Source organism: Podarcis raffonei, chromosome 10 (genome assembly GCF_027172205.1).
Source record: "Podarcis raffonei isolate rPodRaf1 chromosome 10, rPodRaf1.pri, whole genome shotgun sequence".
NCBI lineage: Eukaryota > Metazoa > Chordata > Lepidosauria > Squamata > Lacertidae > Podarcis > Podarcis raffonei.
Genome location: NC_070611.1, coordinates 40,596,990 through 40,613,013, shown reverse-complemented (window position 1 = coordinate 40,613,013; position 16,024 = coordinate 40,596,990). Strand labels below are relative to the sequence as shown.

Below are 16,024 nucleotides of genomic sequence, written 5' to 3'. Positions count from 1 at the left end.
TTATTGGTTTGTCCTCATCAGATAATTCAGATCTATTGATATGTCAATGATAAACTGCTTTCACTATTTGTACCAAGTTTTATGAATAAATTGTTATGAATAAGCAACAAGAATACAAATAAGATTAGTTGAAATTCACACAACTGACCAAGCAGACCTGCATTTTATTACTTATCTATTTATGAATTTCCTTTTACATGTTTCTCAATATACCACAAAACAGCTAAAAATAGTTTTAAAAGCAGTACAAAAAGCAACTTCACCTTAAAGACAATAAAAAATGGGCACATAAGGGAGATTTTTTTTAAAAAAAAGCCAATTGGAAAAGCTTATTGAAACAAAAATGTCTTGAATTGTTTCTGAAAAGTTCAGATAGCGAGCCTCGGTAATATCTCATCAGGACGGCTGTTCCACAAAACGGGGGCAGAGTTACGGAAGAGTTTGTGTATTTCTAAATGGAAAAGAGTTGAATCGAAATGGCTCTTCATTCTAGAATTTGCATTTCAACTCATAATATATAGTTTATTGGTGCTGCCAGCATATCATTTAGCTATCAGGAGATGAAAAGAAAGCTTAAAACATTAGTGATTTAAGGGGATAACACATGTGACCCACTTGTTATATTTTATGTGTGAATGTTGGCTTATGCTGCAGTTTAGTATTGAACTATTTTTGAGTTTTATTTCCTCCCCTCTGTACAGAATATCTAGTACCAAATTAGATCTACAAAAGAAATGTGATAGCCTGGAAGAAGCGAACAAGCAGATATTGAAGCAAGAAGAAGAAAATGGAAGACTGAAATTGGATATTGAGAAATTACATCAAGATTCAGACAGACGGCACAAGGAACTGGATGGAAGGCTGCAAGCACTGACAGAGGATTTGCAGAAGATGAAGTTGGAAAAAGATACTCTATTAAAGGAACTTGAAGTTATCAAAGACAAACTGTCAAAAAGCACTGAATCTTTGAAAGAAGCCAAAGATGAATTGGAAAAAGAGAAACAGAAAGGAAAGGCAGCAGTGGCAGAAATAGTGAGTCATGAATTTTTAAACAAATAGAGATTTCCTGTGCGACTGATTTGTGCATCTATGAATACTAGCTGTGCTTTGCTACTTGCTGTGAGATTTTAGGGCAGTATGCCAGGACTGGTGAAGCTGACAATGGGAAATTAATACTCTCAAGTATACTAAATTGAGCTTTTCACTAATTAAGTGTATTATCTTGGCCTGCACGTGTGTGGTTCTTTTGGGCACTGGCTGAATTAGATGTCCATCTGCTGTGATTTATTTTTGAATGGCATTGGAAAGAATTGGGAGAGGTAATGAAACAGGTTTGTTTGATGTGGTTTGTGGAAGAAATACAACTAAAAGTGCATGAAATATATCTCTCTGTGTTTTTGGCAATAGGGAGAACCCAGTTAATTAAGGAACACTGTCATAACTTTAAAAAGATGCCCATATGTTTTCCTGAACATGATATAGAATTCCTTATGTTGTATTATATATAAACAGATACTACAGCAACAATTTTCACTCTCTTGTGGGCGTTTTGAGCCCTTTTAGAAAGGCAAGTGACCCTAGTACCCTGTTGGAGATGAGCGGCAGGAAAATTGAGTAAGCACCTGTTGTTATGAATATGACGACTGAAATTGCTGACTTTGAGGGGGGAAAGTAATATCTGCTAGAAGAAATTATAAACAATATGATATCAGCTGGTGTAGGGCAGTACGACCCATGCCTTAAAAATTAAAACCACATCTATTTTGAAAGATATTATCCACGTATTTCCTCTCTTATGTGAATTCTATGTAGGCCAACATTAGAGTACAATAATAATATACATTTGATGAAATTTCTGTTTTTGAAAGCCTATAGAAGCTTTTCCCTCAGAATTTCATTTTTTTTTATGATGACAATATATTCTCTTAGTGTGATGCATTCTAAAACATTTAATATGTGTAAATTAAATATTTTTTCCTTATTTTATACCAGTTATACACAAAACTTTTATTTAATGTTGCAAAGATTTCAAATCTATGCAGAGGTGCTGTATTTGGAATTTTTTTTATCCTAAAAATGATATGATTCAGTACTTTGGTTTTAACAATAAAAGAATCCTTGAAATTAGTTGAGTTCTTATTTTTAAAAAGGTTTCCCTTCCTCCCCCTGATTACTGTTGTTAAAGTTTGTTTCCAAAAACTTAATTTTCACTCATCAATTAAATGTAAAAGTATTAAAATGCTTGCAGTGCAAGTCTGTACATTTCTACTCACAAGTAAGTTCCATTGAGTTTAATGGGGCAAACACATGAGTAGATAGAAGATGGCAGCTTTGGCTTTTAACATAACTGGTTTTGTTACTGACCTTTATAATGAACAGTGTATAATGAAAATGGTCCATTGTGAAAAGAGAAAAGTTCTCATTGTTTATTAGTGTTGTAGATTTATTACCTTTGTTACTTTCATAACCAACCTTGTGGTGCCAGGTTCTGATCTACACAGTATATCTATCTATCTATCTATCTATCTATCTATCTATCTATCATCTATCATCTATCTATCTTCACTATTTATTTATTATACTCAGTTTCTTTGAAACTGTCCATTGTTTTCTACTGAATGGGATTTTAAAAGCTGTTAGAATTCATTGCTGAAACTTCCCATTTTTTTTCAAAAAAAGAGAGAGGTCTATATTTTGGAACTTTTATGAGCTCACCAGTCGTTCCTTTTCACACAGGAGAAATCTTGTCAAGAAGCTAGACATCAACTCCAACTTCAGTCAGAATCTATAGCTAAAGAGCAGAATGAACTGAAAAACTCGCTGGAAAAGCAAGAAGGGGTAATGCTGACTTTTTGACCGCAAGCATGTGAAATCAGAAATTGCTTTATCAAATAGTTTTTACTAGAATCAAACCCAGAAAGAGAGAGACAGAGTGCTAACTTTCCACAAGACTATACCCAAAACAGATTTCACTTAATAAAACTGTGGATGATCGCTCCAAGATTAAATAGCTGTTGTGTTCATGTTCATGTGTTAACTCAGAAACGGACCTAGGAATGTTGCAATATTCTGTTTCTACAACCCAATTCATAAAGTGGGTTTTTAAAAAATGCTCAGTTTAGCTCAGATGATGGATAATGACATAGCAGTGTTCCCTCCAAGGCATAATGTTAAAAGCAGCACAAAAATAATACTACATATGGTAAAGATAATACACAGTACTGTTCTGCTTTTCTTCTCTGTAGATCTCCAAGCAGCTGGCAACAGAGCTTGATTCAGCACGTGCGCAAGTCCTGCAGATTCAAAGTGTCCTGAAAGAAAAAGAAAAGAACGAGCAGCAGTTGCAGTTGAAGGTGAAAGAACTGAAGGAATCTTTTGACCAGAAGAAAAAGCAAAATGAAACACAGCAAGCTGAATTGAAATCAGCTCTCTTAGAAAAGGTAAGAGCCCACAGCATACAAAGAGGGTTTGCTACCAGTTTGGATTATCTGAACACCGCTGTCTTCTGAATAAATGTAACAAAATTAAATAAACCATAGGTATTTATTTCATAGGGACAAGTATTGTAAAGTACTCTGTAAACGGAACAGTGAAAATGTTAGCAATAACGCAAGTAGAAAATGTTCATACTTGTACGTTTCCATGTTACTGTTTATTATGTATAAAGAAAACTCTTCTCATGTGTGTGTTAGGCAGAACTGGAGAATAAACTGCAGCAGCAGATAACCTTGTCAGCACAAGAGCTTACGGCAGAGAGAGAAAAGATAGCAGAGCTACAGAAGACGCATAAAAAGACCCAAGAGAACATGGAAAAACTTCAGTTGGATTTTTATGGCAAAGAATCTGAGCTCTTGGCTACACGACAAGATCTTCAGGTACATCACATCACTTTTAAGGCTATAGGGCATCTTTTCTCACTGTGTGCAGTGTAGTGTTCCTGTGCCTTTTAAATTGGCAATTAGAGGATACAAGTGGAATCTGCAGCAAAATACTGCAGTGTGGAATGCTCCTGTTCTCTCTTCCAATTGCTCTTTTTTTGGGAAAAAAATGTTAGTGTCTAAGGTGTATACACTGCAAAACATTTGTAAGGAAACAAGAAAGACCTTGATAAAGTGCCTGTTACATGAAGTGCTAACTTTGAGGGTAAATAACCTATAAATACTGAGTTGTCTGAACTATGATAATGGCACCCTCTGCTGGAATATTTGGGAGAAATACTTCTGATTTGTGTTTTTTTTCCATTTTCCTTATAACTAAAGCTATAGCAGGATTTAAGACATTTTAAAATTAAACTAGCTTTATACTTAAGTCCTCTAGCCACCATATATGTAATCCTAAACACAACTAATGGAAAGAATTACAACCAACAGCAGCAGAAGTATCATCCTCTAACAATATCACATATTAAAAGTTTTTTATTTTTTGTATTATGCTGGACATATATGGCTTTTGTTTTGCATTCATTGAGAGTTAGCCCGCTTTGATCATTAAAGCAATAAATGCTCATTTCAATGCAGATGCAGTGTTGGCCGCATTTATTTATTAGAAATATTTATACCTAATCTTCTAACTGAAGTTCTCAAAGCGGATTTCAATCTATTCAAATTATAAGACTGACTTACAATGTTGGAGTCCTTCACCTGATCTATGGCTTCTGTCAGTCATAGTTTATGGCTCCCGGCAGCAGATGCAAGAGGCATGGAGTTGGGGGCAAAAGTGCTTACAGACCATTTATGATATATTAATATTAGTTATGTGATCTAGGGACCTATTAGAAGTTGGGGCAAAGGGAAGAAGACGACCTCAGGTTCTTCTCCCCCACCCCCGCTAATATTGTTTGGCATCCTCCATTCACTCCCCACCCCCACCCAAATGATTTCCTTTCTACTCATCCTCACATCATTTTAGCTACTACTTCTTTCACTGTCTGGGAGAAGGTGTTTAGGAAAAGACATACCAGAAGTTTCCTCTGCAAAATTGAATGAATAAAACAATAGATAGTTTATGGCACAATCTACTGTTCAGCTGTGCTTAGCAGAACTATGGAACAAACACATCACAACATATCTGGCACTAGGAGATGGAATGGCCCAACTTCCATGCAATGTCTAGAGATTTTGAAATGGCTGTAGGAAAGCAGCTACGACGGCAGCCGTTTGCGTGGTTTGTATGGCAGCTTGTGCAGAGACCCAAATTGAAAGTGAGGGACTTCCAAGACTCAGATGACTTGTGGTAGGGGAAATGGGACGATGGCATCAGTGCAAAATAATCCTTTTATTTGCACTCTAAATTTGTATCAGCATTTATTAATATTATTTCTTCATCTTTGTATTTGGAGCTGAATTGGAAAGGACTTTGTTGCATATTGCTAACAGGTTTTTTTACTATTAAAATCAACTCCTGTTTGTTCACATTAATGCATAATCATATCTGCTACTGTGACTGGCTGACTGTAACTTTAGCTGTGTTTTTCAAAAATTCAGTCCACAGAGGAGAAGCTTGCTTTGGCCCAAGAAGAATTGGTTTCAAACAGAAATCAAATTAGTAATCACAATCAGTTGATCAAAGAACTTAAGACTGCAAGATCTACATTAGAGCAGGATGTGTCTAATAAAGAACAACAACTGAAAGAGCAGAATAAACTGTTACAGGAAATACAGAAAGACAAGGTAATTTATTTTTTATTTAATGGTGATATGCCATGTGGCTATAGTTCTACAGTGGTACCTCGGGTTAAGTACTTAATTCGTTCCGGAGGTCCATTCTTAACCTGAAACTGTTCTTAACCTGAAGCACCACTTTAGCTAATGGGGCCTCCTGCTGCTGCTGCACTGCCGCCACGCAATTTCTGTTCTCTTTTTTAATATAATTTTTATTAACAAACCAATCAAATCACATTAATTCCAAATTACAAAGCAAAATTTTTAAATTTTTGTTGGGGGTACCCATACTTCGAGCTCAGAAAGGGATCCAAACATCTCTCTTGCTGCTGCTTTAATATTCACAATTCTGTCCAAATAGTATTCACAGTTCTGTCCAATCTTCTTTTTACTATTTTCCTCATCTTCTTGTTGTTATCATCATATATTCCTTTCTTTGTGACCTCTGGTAGTCTCCACAAGTGGGTTGAAAACAAACGTTGTTATATCCTGTGTGGATTTGCCATTCCTCCAAGAGCCATGTTCAAACAGACAGACGCCATTTCAACACTTCCATACAAAACATTCTTAAAGTCTGCCCTTTGATCCTCGCAGGCCTGTCACTCACTTCTCGGTCTTCTTAGGGGGTTCTGCCAGGTCACACTCACAGTCCGATATAATAACAGAGCCATGGTCTCCTCCCCCTTGTAAATCCTAGAACCAGGCCTGCTTCCTAATAAGTCTCTTTTTATAACTGCGTCATTCCAAAGGCCTTTCATTCCTTTCCAGATATTCCACAAGCCATGTCTTTGATTAGTAATTCATTTCCACACAGTTCTTAATCATCCCGCTTATAATCAGTAATTGCAACGATTCTTCCTGGGGGGGGGGGGGATTGTTAGGTAATCACATAAGATAAAAAAAGAAAAGTTTCCCCCCCATTCTGTCCCGTTCCGACATACCGACCCTTTGATGTGTCTTCTTCTTGATATATTTTCCTGAATCCAGCCCGTTGCTCCACTTCACAGAGGTCACTTTAATTAGCAGTCTTAACTCCCGTTCTTCACTCGAAATATGTACATTTGCTTCTCTCTAATTGTTTATTTTGAGCTGCTGCAACCAGTCAGAGACAGCGTCTGGGAGAGCCTCCCACACGAGTGCTGTGCACCTTGTGCCCTCACCCCCTTCATTCAAACTCGGGGGTGATTTATGGCAACCGCAGGCGAGGCAGTGTTCCCCATTCCCTTGGGGTAACAAGGGAGGCTGCATACTCCCATATCAGCCTCTTAATTACCTCATGTGGGACGGAGAGATGGTATTGTCGGCCATCTTCCAATGCGCCCCTAGCGGCCCCGCGCAATTTCTGTTCTCATCCTGAAGCAAAGTTCTTAACCCGAGGTACTATTTCTGGGTTAGTGGAGTCTGTAACCTGAAGTGTAACCTGAAGCGTATGTAACCCGAGGTACCACTGTATGTGCAATTGTTAAGTTTCATTGAACATTGAAGCTTATTTATGAGGAAACCTGCATGTTTTCACTGCTGGACTAATTTGTCATCATTTGGTTAGAAGGTGATGTTTTTCTGCCATGTCAAAATCGATACTGTTAGAATATGTATGTAGAGTAGAAATACATTAGAACAGGATTTTAAAGAGGCAGCTCTTTACCACCAGAAAATGATCATTGCTTTGTAAATCAGTTAAAAGAGATCTCTTAAAAATACCTGTCCATTTCCTCTGCTTCAAGGCTGGAAAAGAAACGGATCTGGCTAACGAAAGATCTAAAACAACTGAGCTTCAGAACATAAGCACCAAACTGGAAAAAGAAAATTCCAAACTAAGAGAAGAAGCCAGAACCTGCAAACAGGAATTGGAAAAAGTATGTTGAGATGCTACTCCATTTATGCTGGGCCACTTCTTTTGTTCAGCGTATTACCATTCCACTCAAAAGTTCCCTGCCTGCTTACTCTGGTGAACTTTCTCACCTTTCCTGCCAACTGTATATACCCTTCCGTATCTGTAGGCCTTGTGTTGGTTTTTAATTAATGTTCCCTTCTTAAAGCTGTGAGTTCTACTTTTTTATTTTACCTCCCGAGTTTAATCCTTCCTACAGGTGCCTTTTTTTCAGGTCCGAATTATAGATTAAACTGGCAACACTTATACCTTGGAGAAAAAAGCAGCTATATCTTCTTTGGGATCAGATAGCAATGGGCTGAGGTGGTGGGTGGGGAGAATGGATTTCCAGCATAAAATTATGATGGGGCCTAATCAGAAGCATGTCCTTGCTCTGGGCCCCTGGCTGCTTTTTCTTCAAATGAAAACAGCCAGTTTAAGCATGTTTTTTTGAAAGCGTTTGTAACATAAGATGTATTCCTCCCCCACCCCAGTCAATTGCTGACTGTGTCCATTTATGTTTGTATGCTCTCTGATGCTGCATATGTTGCACTCTGGTCAGTGACCGAAATAAATCGATTCATTCATTCATTCAGCTTCTCCTACCTGCCTGCCAGCAGAACTTCTCCTAACCCCCCCCCCAAGACCCCTTGAGATGTGAAATTGAGCTCCCCCAAAATATTGTAAGCAGTTCGACAAATGGTTAGGAATGCTCTGAGGCAAAAAGACACGTTCATCTGGTTTTTAAACTTAACCTGTTAAAATATAGAAAATAACTCACTTAAATCTTTGTCTTGTTCTTTGCTGAGAATTATACTATTTCATGGGAAATAGTATGATTTCAGATTAGCTCTCACCCAAGTATTATTTTTGTCATTGTAAATACTGTATGTTTCTAACAGGAGATAACAAATTTAAAGGATGCCAAACAACTACTGATCAAGCAGAAACTGGAATTGCAGGGAAAAGTTGATAACATTAATTCAGCTCTTGAGCAGGAGAAAAAGAACCAAGAAGTTATCAAAGATCAGTTGAAAAAGAGAGAAGAAGAAATGAAGAAGAAATGTGCTGAGATTGAGGCAAAACTGGTTGGTATATCTATTATGAGAGTACTTAATATGTATCCATGCTTAAATATGTTTAAGCATCCGTTCAGCAGTTTCAACTTTTGTAGCTGGAGTCATTCAGGGTGCCGCCCTCCCAGGTCAGGTGGAAAAGTCCAGCAAGGCAGAGGGAGGTCTTTCAGGACTCACAGCCAAGATGGTCTCTTATCTATTATCAGAATCTTTTAATCCAAGATATTTAACCTGCTCAATTTAACTTACTATGTATCAGGGAGAATTCCATATTAAGTAAGACAAAACACAGAGGCTTCTATCCTAATTTCCCATGAGCAGAACTCCACTCATGAGATACCATTGCTGGTGGAATGAGGAGAAAGTTTTTTTCACTGATTTCTCCTTTCTCACTGGCTTCCCCTGTTTATTTCAAAAATCTGCTCTGGTGGTTGGAGGGACAATGTTGTAGAAGGCTGAGGTGGAAATTACTTACTCCCATCTTCTGCCGTTGGATTCGAGTCACTTTTATGAAGGGAAGCAATTTGGGATCCTATAGGGACGCGGGTGGCGCTGTGGGTTAAACCAGAGCCTAGGACTTGCTGATCAGAACGTCGGTGGTTCGAATCCCTGTGACGGGGTGAGCTCCCGTTGCTCGGTCCCTGCTCCTGCCAACCTAGCAGTTCGAAAGCACATCAAAGTGCAAGTAGATAAATAGGTAGTGCTCCGGCGGGAAGGTAAACGGCGTTTCCGTGCGCTGCTCTGGTTCACCAGAAGTGGCTTAGTCATGCTGGCCACATGACCCGGAAGCTGTATGCCGGCTCCCTCGGCCAATAAAGCGAGATGAGTGCCGCAACCCCAGAGTTGGCCACGACTGGACCTAATGGTCCTTTACCTAGTTTGGGATCCTAGCCATGATTTCATTATTTTTTCCATAGCAAGAAGAGTTACATATGCAGAATGGGGTGGTTCCCTCTTTGGCTACAATCCCAGGGGTAAAATATCATCTGAACAGACCTTTTGTTGTTGTTGTTGGAATAAGGAAAATACTTACATTTAAAAAATGTTTTTATTGACTTAGCAAGCTGAGAAAAAGGAAAAAGATGAGCAATATAGAAGTCATGAGGAGGCTGAGGGTAAACTCAACATGCAGATCACAGCTTTAAATGAAAATCTGGGTACGGTGAAGAAAGAGTGGCAAAGCAGCCAAAGAAGAGTTAGTGAATTAGAAAAACAAACAGATGATTTACGTGGAGAGATCGCAGTACTGGAAGCCACAGTGCAAAATAACCAAGATGAGAGGAGAGTGCTGCTGGAAAGGTAAGTCAGTGAATTAGAGGCAGAATAATATGCTTTTTGTGTGGTGACTTCTGTTTTTTATAATAGAATGGGGAAAACTTCCTATTGTGTAATTTTGTGCTAAAAACAAATTATAATGGAAATAAATAAGCTTATGCAGTCAGAATAAATCACCCAAATTGACAGAGAAGCTAAAATTCAAAATTATAACACTGACCCCCCTTTTATGTGAAATTTAGACTGCCCTGTGCATGTACTGCATATGGTGAACATAACTAGCCACTTGACACAGGAAGCCAACTCAGTTCTTGTTCAATGTAGACTTCTTAATGGCCTTATTTGTTTCTACAACAAGGGAGGTCACCTTACTAGTATGGTTGAAACCATGTTGGAATAGGGATTCACACAGTTTGAAATGTAGCTTCAACTCAGAAAGTGTTGGAATGGAGTAGTTCTCTCACTAATATAAAGGAAACCAAAAGGATTGATTCCCTGCCCACCCTTGGTTCTTGACAATTGTCTGAGGGTAGGTTAGCAGTATGAATTCGCATGTGAATGATGGTTTTATTTTTCCTCAGTTTACAGCATTGTAATAGCATTATGATTTCTTCTTTAGGTGCCTTAAAAGTGAAGGAGAAATTGAAAAACTTCAGAGCAAATTGATGGATGCCCGAAGAAAACTGGATGACACTACTGCAGCCATGCAAGAGCTAGGCAGAGAGAACCAGTCACTGCAGGTATTTCATTTTGGTGCCTAAAGACAGACTCTGCGCTACCTTTAAATTTATTAAAGTAAACAGTGCTCTTTGCTAAGTTGTTCAGGTGAGTCAAGTAGATGGGTAGAGGAGAGGAACCAAATGTGGTAAGAATGATGTGGTTATGTGTAAAATTATATACAACAATTCTGGGTTGGGAGTACTGTGTATGGGTGTGTAGAACACTTGCTGTTGAATTTCCATTAAGTAGCTTTGATGTGATTTGGGTTTTTGATTTAATGTTCATAAAAATCTCTACTCTTACATTTTATAGATCAAACACTCACAAGCCTTGAATCGGAAATGGGCTGAAGATAATGAGGTTCAGAATTGCATGGCCTGTGGGAAAGGTTTTTCCGTAACAGTAAGAAAGGTTTGTATGTCTGGGAATATCTTCTGGAGAAGTGTGTGTGTGTGTTGAGAATTATTTTTGTGAGAGCAGTGAAGCAGTGGCTGTATTTGCTAAAAATAATAATAATATATGGTTTAGCATACTGTGAATGAGCTGGAACAAACCACAGGCTCATATACCAATCTCCATTTTCCATGCAGCCAGGAAGAGAGGTTGAGAAGTTGCTGCTTTCTTTTAACTACAGTATTTGTATTGTTTGGTGCAACAAAGTGATTTAATATTAACTGGTTAATTTCAAAGAAACAAACACCAGTCTCTGGCCTTTGAAGCTGACTTGTTGAAGTTGGCTGTGGATCATGTTCATCATTCTGAAAACACAGGAAGCTACAGTTAACAAAAAAGTGGAAGCAAAATTTTGAAACTGCCCCCTGTGGAGGAGAGGGGAAGGTGGGAGCACATTGGGTTCAAGGATCACTGTGATATATCGTGTTTTTCCATCTATAAGATGCCCCAATGTATGACGCCCCCTATTTTTGGGAACTCAGATTTAAGAAAATGGGGGGAGACACTGTGTATAAGATGCCCCCTAATTTTGACATTATTTTAAAGGAAAAAAACCTAGTCTTATACATAAAAAAATATGGTACCATGGTTTAGCATGATGTGCCATCATAGCCAATGTGTGTTAAGGAAGCATTTTTAAAAGGTGATTGTTTAAAATGAACTTTTTGGTGATGTCTGGCAGATTTATATAAGGGACATATTTGTATAAGCCTCATGCTTTCTTTTGTAAGCAATGCTGTGAGAGACTTGTCAGTACAAGCCGTGTTCAGGCCTTGTATATTTTTGTACAACTTGATGCAGTCTGCTCAGCCTGGCAAAGGGCATGTTCCTCCCTTGTCATTTGAATGGATACTTGCAGGTGGAAACAGTTACAGGATTATGAGGAGAGCAGTGTGAAAGTGAGGTTCACAATAACAAGTTAGTTTGGAGCACATAGGAGTGGAGAGCATGTTCATGAAGCACCAAGCCATGGCTTGGCATTATATCTCTCGCTGTATATAATTGTTTTGCTTTGTTTTTCCTGTTTCACAGCATCACTGCAGACAGTGTGGAAATATCTTCTGTGCCGAGTGCTCAGCTAAGAATGCCTTAACTCCTTCTTCTAAGAAACCCGTTCGTGTCTGTGATACTTGTTTCAACGACTTGCAAGGATAATTACTCACAGCTCTTAAATGTTATGCTAGAATAAAGTTTCTGTTATGCACTTCGTACAACACTCAGACAACTCTTTGGTTTGGGTGATGATTGTAACAATGGGCAAAATTATAGTATTGTTGAAAATATACATATAAAAAAGTCAAACAATTGTACTTCTTGTGAGGCTGAAATTATCTATGGCTTGTTTGGTTTTGATCCTACAAGAGCTTCTGTGTCTAGTTTATAAGTCCCCAGTAACTTGTAAATAAAGTTTAAACAGAGGAGTAACAATGTATTTTTTTAATCCTAATTTCCTTGTTTAAAAGTAACACATTTTAAAGTAAACACATTTGCAGGGATTTTGTGTATCAAATGCTGCTGCTCTAACTGGATGGTTACAGTTTAATAGCTTCATTGAAGTGTGAAAGATACGTAGCAGGCCCAAACAAGCAGCTTTTTTGCTTATTTCTTCTATTTTCTCACTCTCTGGGGATTCCACTTACAGTGAATGCCTAGATAGTGGGAAACTGTCTTGAAGGTTTTAAACTTTTCAGGATGTTTCACTACAGCGTCACTATATACTTCACTGAAAATGAAAGCAAGTGTCGAGTGTATAATGTATGCTTGACATCTCTAAGAATACTGTTCATCATATCAAAGGTACTTAAGTGGACTACATCATCCTTAATATGCAAGGTCTTACTCTGAAACTTTTTGTGGTTGGGCCATGTTTTTGCTGCATACCTTTTCAGAGGTCTTCTGCTTAGTTAATTTTATTATTATTATTATAAAATCTTTGTTGTTGTTCAATTCCCTTCACAGGAAACACTGCATGGAAGTTCCCAGGAAAAAATACTGTGAAGTGTGGGAATTAAAAAATACAACATTACGAAAGAAAGTAGTCACCTTGGAATTCTATCTTTCTCAGTGTAAATTTTTGTCTCCAGTTTCTTAGGTCTTGCTAGAGATTTGCCATACCTCCCTGCCAAATGGAAGTGAAATTCCAGGTTCTGCTAATGGCTTTAAAGTAACTGAGATTCCACCACCAAGAGCCTTTCTCTTGCTTTAATGAGGTACATCTCAGTTGTAGGTTTTATAGTACAACGGTGTCATGTTTTGTCCAAATGAGAAGGTACTGAAATTGCTCTTTTAAAATCCAATCTTTTAAAGATTGGATTTAGGCAGGAAATGTCATCTTTCAGCCCCAACACAGTAATTCCTTTTTTTCTTCTCTTTTGATTTGAGAGGCGAGGATAATATATATACTTCTATGCACATTGTAATCACACAAAATAATGTACTTTGTAAAATTTAGAGTGACTAAAATACAGCATGACATTTAAAATTAACACCTTTTTGATATGTGGTCTATTTAAAATGCTATGAAGGAAGTGATGCCAGCAAGGAAGAATGTTGTAGGCTGAGAAATGGAAGTACAGAACTAGGAAGAAATGGAGAAGCAAACAGCTTAACACAAATATATTTGTAGAGGGGTCATGGCTAGCATGACCTTTGCACTCAGAAGGTCCCAAGTTCAATCCCTTATGCCTCAAGATAAAAAATGTTTCATACTTTCCAGGTCCAGCAAATACCATTTTTTTGCCTGGAACTTTTGAGAGGCTGCTGACAACGGGAGCAGACAACATTTGATCTAGTGGCCTGATTTAGTATAAAGCTGCTTTATCTGTTCAAAAATGTCCAGATGAACAAGTACAAATAGGATGTATGAAACCTTAAAATTTTTTGAGTTGGATATGCATGCTCCATATGCCAAATTTACATCTAATCATTCATGGCTACATGTGTAGACATTTCCCCCATCTATTTGGTTTTTTTTTTAAGGACTAAACGGTTAAAGTAATATCCAGAGCATCTACTAAGGTAATTAGGAATTATTAGGGCTTTTACTTGATTAAATAAATCTTAGTTGATTAAATCACACCAGTTTTATTCAATTAAACATGCTTATGAATAAATTAAAGTTTTGAAGGAAAAGAGTATTTTGGTTTTAGATGATGCTCGCACGTGTTGCAGCAGGCACCATCTTAGAAAAGCCGTCCTTTGTTCTGTGCAACAGAATGGGGAGAGGCCTTTGCCAGTCACAGTTTTTGTAAGTACTTGCATTCAAAAGAATATCTGAAAACCATCTGCTCCCTCATTCAAACAGATGAAAATATATTGAAGTGGTTTGATTTGTTAATTGACAACACATCGCAGCCCTAGAAGTTGCGAACGTATACATGGAGGCAAGGGAAAATCCATTTTGTTCAGAGAAAGAGCATAAGGTTGGATCCGTAGTTCAGAAATTTGAGCTACTTCAAGAACCTCCGGAAGATAATAGCATTGTCACTTGCACTATGCACTTTCTTTCTCGTGTAACCAACATAATATGCAAGAAATGAAACAGCTGTTTTGGAAGAATTGTTGTAGTAATTGGTCCACAAGGGTATGTATTCAGGCTATGAAATTCCTAGTAACTTCATTTTTGTTAGGAATATTGCATCCTTATTTCTTAAGTGCTCCAGAGGACACATGTATACATAGCAAAGGAATTTACATGGTTTTAACAAGCATTGTTTGACTTGAGAATCGAAAAATGTGGACATAGCAATTTTGCACATTTGTGTTATTAGTTGACTGGTTTCCATAGTTCATGTATCAGCTTTTGTTTTCTTAGTATTAAGTTTCTCTAGAATTTACATGGATGGTCTGTTTTCCAGACCATAGCAATAAGTACATACAAAAATCCCTATACCTAAGAGCAGACATGTTTGTGTTCACATTCTGTTTTGAACTGCTAGAAATCTTAAAACCAGTATACTACTTAAGAGTATAAAATAGTTACAATTTTACAATGCTGCAATTGGTCAGCATTGACTGTTCTGTCTTGGTTAATGGAGTGATGCAATATTCTATGCAGTCATTGTACAGCAGGCAAATGGAAAGGTTTTCTCTTGTGTGCCAATTAAAGAGCCACTTAGTTCAGTGGATACTTCTTTCTTAGTCATCGTTCCCTCCTTACACCCCAATATGGAAAAGTTTTACTACTGGCTTTGAGTTTTAAAGTATCTAAATACATTGTTCTTTGTTGATATATAAACAGACTGGTGTGGCAGATCCCGATTTCCTAGTGTTGGTGCTCATACAGTGTACATTCTACCATGTGGTTAAATCCCAACTCTCGTCACCAAAGGGATAAGAAAGAATGTCATGTTGGGTTAGCAAACACTGAAACCTTTTATAATAGAAATCTGTCCAAAATGCTGCTTGTATAGGATTTGTCACTTTTGTAATAAAATTATTATTAAAAAAACCCCTTTAAAATAAACACACAACGCCCCCTTTCATTCTGACACTTGATACCACTATGTAAGATTTCATTTAAACTACCTCTTGATATGAAATTCAACTTTAGTGCATTTTGATAGGATTCCTTCACTATAATGTTAGGTATGATTTGTGGTAACTGCCAAATTTTCCAAGTGTTTTGTCTCACCAAAAATGTAATATTTGGGTATGTATGCTAATGTAGTTTCCAATTATTCTAGGCTCACTTGTGCTCTTTTGACCTATGTAGTTTAGTTCTACAAATTTGTAGCTGTTGGACAGGTATGAAACCATCAATTCAAGCTGTCCTGGTCATAAGTCTGTTGGACTTTGTCACCTGTAATATTGGCAAACTGGATACTGGTTTAAACATGAACATGCCATTAAATTAGCCTCTTGTTTGCAACAGTCTAGACAAGAAGTTGACAAATGCTATTAAGCTTATAATGGATGTGTGCCACAAAGTGTACTGTCCTGTTGGCCTCTTTTTAATGATTGGTTTATTA

At 37.6% G+C, this 16,024-nt stretch overlaps 1 protein-coding gene across 3 annotated transcripts in view; it reads left to right on the top strand.

Moving 5' to 3' along the window:
• The window catches only part of EEA1 (early endosome antigen 1), a 47,354-nt gene extending 34,990 nt beyond the window's left edge, over positions 1 to 12,364 (top strand). For all 3 annotated transcript variants that reach the window (XM_053406377.1, XM_053406376.1, XM_053406378.1), the window contains 11 exons: positions 702 to 1,032; positions 2,737 to 2,838; positions 3,246 to 3,440; positions 3,693 to 3,875; positions 5,484 to 5,669; positions 7,385 to 7,516; positions 8,433 to 8,618; positions 9,667 to 9,905; positions 10,501 to 10,621; positions 10,914 to 11,012; positions 12,087 to 12,364. In XM_053406377.1, the coding sequence (XP_053262352.1) occupies positions 702 to 1,032; positions 2,737 to 2,838; positions 3,246 to 3,440; positions 3,693 to 3,875; positions 5,484 to 5,669; positions 7,385 to 7,516; positions 8,433 to 8,618; positions 9,667 to 9,905; positions 10,501 to 10,621; positions 10,914 to 11,012; positions 12,087 to 12,209 (1,897 nt within the window). In that variant the 3' untranslated portion in view covers positions 12,210 to 12,364. The remainder of the gene's footprint in view (positions 1 to 701; positions 1,033 to 2,736; positions 2,839 to 3,245; positions 3,441 to 3,692; positions 3,876 to 5,483; positions 5,670 to 7,384; positions 7,517 to 8,432; positions 8,619 to 9,666; positions 9,906 to 10,500; positions 10,622 to 10,913; positions 11,013 to 12,086) is intronic.
• The last annotated feature ends 3,660 nt before the right edge of the window (positions 12,365 to 16,024 follow it).